The sequence below is a fragment of the Helianthus annuus genome, chromosome 2, assembly GCF_002127325.2.
Source record: "Helianthus annuus cultivar XRQ/B chromosome 2, HanXRQr2.0-SUNRISE, whole genome shotgun sequence".
NCBI lineage: Eukaryota > Viridiplantae > Streptophyta > Magnoliopsida > Asterales > Asteraceae > Helianthus > Helianthus annuus.
Genome location: NC_035434.2, coordinates 164541858 through 164545922, shown reverse-complemented (window position 1 = coordinate 164545922; position 4065 = coordinate 164541858). Strand labels below are relative to the sequence as shown.

Sequence of the window (4065 nt, the reverse complement as noted above, 5' to 3'; positions counted from 1 at the left end):
TGCGCGTGGGTCCAAGTGGGATAAATAATTCACATGCAATTTCTTATTTCTTATATTGTTAATTTTGGAAAGGATATGGTCCTTACATTTTTTTTCTTTAAATTTTGAAATAGATTTTTGTCTACTCGGATTGAAATTCAACATTTTTAATTGTGTTATTATATTATTATATACTATTCTGTTTGATTCTGATTGGTTCACCAATAACTTTTGAGTTTTAACTATTTTCTTAAACGTTTTAATTTCACCTCTTATACTATAAATTTTTTGAACGATAACTTAGGGCAGCCGGCTAAGACGTCAAACTTACGTAGGTTCAATTTCACCTCTCATACTAAAAATCGTTTTTATAATTTTTGTAGTTCTAATAATATTTTTTTTTTTGGTTTTATGAGGTTTGAACTTCTAGGAAATACTTAAGTGTTGGGCTTCTTTTGAGACTTGGGCTTTGGAGCTGATTAGTGGCTTGATGGGCCAAAGATGCTGATGGGCTGTTGATGCTACAAGGCGTTGTTGGGCTGCTGGTTCAAGTCAGGCTTAGGGTTAAGAAGCGGGTCACTATATAAGTGTGGTGACTGAGTTCAGATGTCGGTTGGGCTATACAATCTCTTATCACTCGTTAGTTAAGATTTTTTACTCTCAAAACTCCAGAAGTTTCTCTCTAGATTTAGGGTTTTGTTTGAAGTAATCTATTGTTTTCGATTGTAAATCTGTTAAATCGTTAGAGTGAGCGTATACAGATCATCGTGTTGATGGTTTGTTAGGTTTTTTCTAGTTGTATTTCTAAACTCGGTTGATAGTTTGTTAAAGTTTCGGTCACAATCAAGCTACCTTAATATTCAATTACTACCGTTATTATATCAACGATTACAACAACTAGCCAACTAACAACTATCAACTAACTTCTTACAATCAGACCACTATCTTTCTAACAGTTACAATATAGTCCCTGAACCATTAATTCCTTATTATTACAGTCTTAGTCCCTGTACTGTTTATCATGTAACAGATTCTTCAAAGTAGCGTTTGAAATGGAATTATTGGTATACACACCAAAGGATGTTAACGGAATAGACACATTCGTTTATGACTTTACAATAAGGTGCGCCTCTTCAAAGGATGTTGATTTGCGCTATGTTGAAGCGATGAATCAAGTACGAAGAAAGGATAAAGGATTTTGCGGATGTTGAAGACGTTGTCGTTAAGACTAAGAATGTGCGACACTTTTCAAATATATTTAATTTATTCAAGAAGATGTTATTAGGGTAAATGCATGTCCACACAATATGTATTTTTATGAATCATGCACATGTAAATGCATGTCCACACAATATGTATTGGGGTTGGTTAACGCACGCAGCGTACGAGATTGAGTTATAACATTCGAACTTCATTTTCACCATGCGATTTTTTTTATAACATGCTATTTTCTCATTTATACAACATGCTATTTTTTCATCTTTCAACATGCGACTTTTTTGTTTTTCAACCTCTGAGTTTTTATATTTTACAACATGCAAGTTTTTATTTATGAAGTGTATAACATGCGAACTTCAAATCTCGTACGCTCGTACGATAAGGCATATTGTACATTACCCCTTTACATATGTATTTTATGAATCAATGCAAAAAGAAAAATAACGTTGCATCGTTTCTCATTTCAGCGTTTCAATATTATCATTACTTTTATTATTTTAATAATATAATCACGCAGTGCGTACCTTTTTATTTATGAACCCGAATAGAAACGACGTTTCCATAAAAGACGCAACGCATCGGTTTATGACTTTACAATAAGGTGCGTCTCTTCATTGCCTGTCAAACCTTTTCGTTTCTTTTTTTGTGTGTGTGTATATATATGTATATGTATATATATATATATATATATATAGAGGCCAGTTAACGTACAATACGGCTTAACGGACATCACGTACGACATATAGTTACGCACGCTCATTTAAAAATCACGCACGTTATAAACTAAAAAACCCAAATCACGTATGTTGGAAAACATTAATCACGCATGATGAAAACATTAATCACGCACGTTGTACACATAATCACGCACGTTGTCGTACGTGATGTACGTTAAGCCGTAATGTATTTTACACTTTTCCTATATATATATATATGGATGTATAATATATAATATAATACTATAACCGATGCGAATTTTAAACAAAAGGGTATGACCCAAGTTTGAAGGGGTGTGATATAAAATTATATATATAAATAATAAGATAACTAGCGAACCACATCAACCAATCTCGTAACATAAACTATACAATGCTTAATGTTTATTAAACTTGAGATAGCTACAAGGACCCATATGACAAAACAAATGTTATTAATAACTTGCAACAAACCAAAAGTTACAGGATGGAATACACAACATGAACTCAACTTAATTAAACGAACTTAACAATCAGAACAATACACCATCACCGGAGTGCCGCTGCAACAACCACCAGCCACCCACCAACAAGTAATCTCAATCTTTCTTATATGGTAATAAGAAATAAGGGTGTAAATTGTTTGGAGAGCTGCAAAACAAAGCAACATAAAAGCCGCAATTGCCGATATTGTGATCCAGAGGCTACCAAAATAGTTATGTTTAAACTCGGCCCAATGTACATGCAACCCATTCTTACAATACTCGTTTAACTCCACAAACAAATCTTTTAAGTAATTATTCTTAATATTAAAAGCCACATCTTTTCCAACCTCATTGAAGAATTTTGAAATCTCTTTATCCGTGCCAAAATAATTCTCGATAATCTTTTTTTCCGAAAGCAAACTCACGTCCGCTGAGGTGCGCATGAGACAACCCATGAACACAACATACGTTGTAATGTCTTTCGAACAATGATGATAGCATTGCTTGAAAGCCATGCAGTTTAGAAAAAAGGAACTATAGAAATCATCCATATTGATTTGAGGAATTAAAAGCAGCCCATTTTTGAATTCAATGTCTAAGAAGCTTTCGGCTTCATGATTAGCCTTGAACTTGACCCCAGCGGTAACAAGTTTGGTTGCGGGTTTGATGAGTTTAAGGGAAGGGTTGATGGTATTTTCAGAACCAAACGAGTTTATATTATTATTCGTAGTTATGAAACTCTTTCGAAAAAAATCAAGTAAATGTTTTCCATCATCATTTGCATACCGCTTTAAAACATTTTGTGGCCTATCAACCATGTAATTGAAAAACTCTAGGATTAAAGATTGAAGCGTGCGATCCACATCGTCACCTTTAGACGCTTCATACAACTTTTGTAGAACGAAAAATGGGATTTGATTCTCTATCCTCAAAATATCTCTCATCAAAAATGGAGAAACCCATGCCATTTTAAAGATGGGATCATCCGGATGAGTGTCAACCAACTTCCCAACTTTTCTAAACAATTCAATCAAGAAAACCCCATCAAGCACCATCATTTTGGCTAGATCATTTTTAGCAAAATGATCAATAGACTCCGAGTAGCTCTCTCGAATTTCTTTGTCCAATGGCACTATGATGCTCACAAAAACACTAAGTGACTTACCCGTTCTTGTGATCATATTGTCGAGGAACCTCCCTTTATGTTCTTGAATCATCTCAAGATCTTTGTTCCCATAGTGGTATGGGCCGATTGACACAATTCGAGGTTGATATGCTTCTTTGTTGATTTCAACTAGACTTTGAGGGACTCTAAATATGCAACAAGAACTGTGGCCGGCTAATCTGTTGAGTAATCTTGGTGGCTTTCTTATTTGGGTCATCATAATATCCACTTCTTTTTTATCTATTGTGATGACATGGTTTTGATCCATCTTTTTGGGCATTTTGATTTTGATTATTGCTTTGGTGTTTACAAGTGAATAAATGGAACAATCAAGGGTTGGAGATATAAAGATAAAAGATTTAAAAGTCAAACTGTATACAGTTTCGTTCATTCTTCATTAGTTTCCTCGAACCTTCGTTCTTTCTTCATTAGTTTCCTCGAACCTGTCATTTATATACGAACAACTAGAAGAACAAAATAGAAAAAAAAAAAAAAAACTTTATGCGTGGGTCCGACTGCATGA

General features: G+C 34.1%; 1 protein-coding gene across 1 annotated transcript; it reads right to left on the bottom strand.

The window, feature by feature from the left end:
- Window positions 1–2257: 2257 nt before the first annotated feature.
- LOC110926834 (UPF0481 protein At3g47200) lies at window positions 2258–3846 on the bottom strand. Its single transcript, XM_022170502.2, has one exon. It carries the CDS (start codon window positions 3820–3822, stop codon window positions 2419–2421), a length of 1404 nt encoding a protein of 467 aa, XP_022026194.1. The 5' UTR covers window positions 3823–3846; the 3' UTR covers window positions 2258–2418.
- Window positions 3847–4065: the final 219 nt, after the last annotated feature.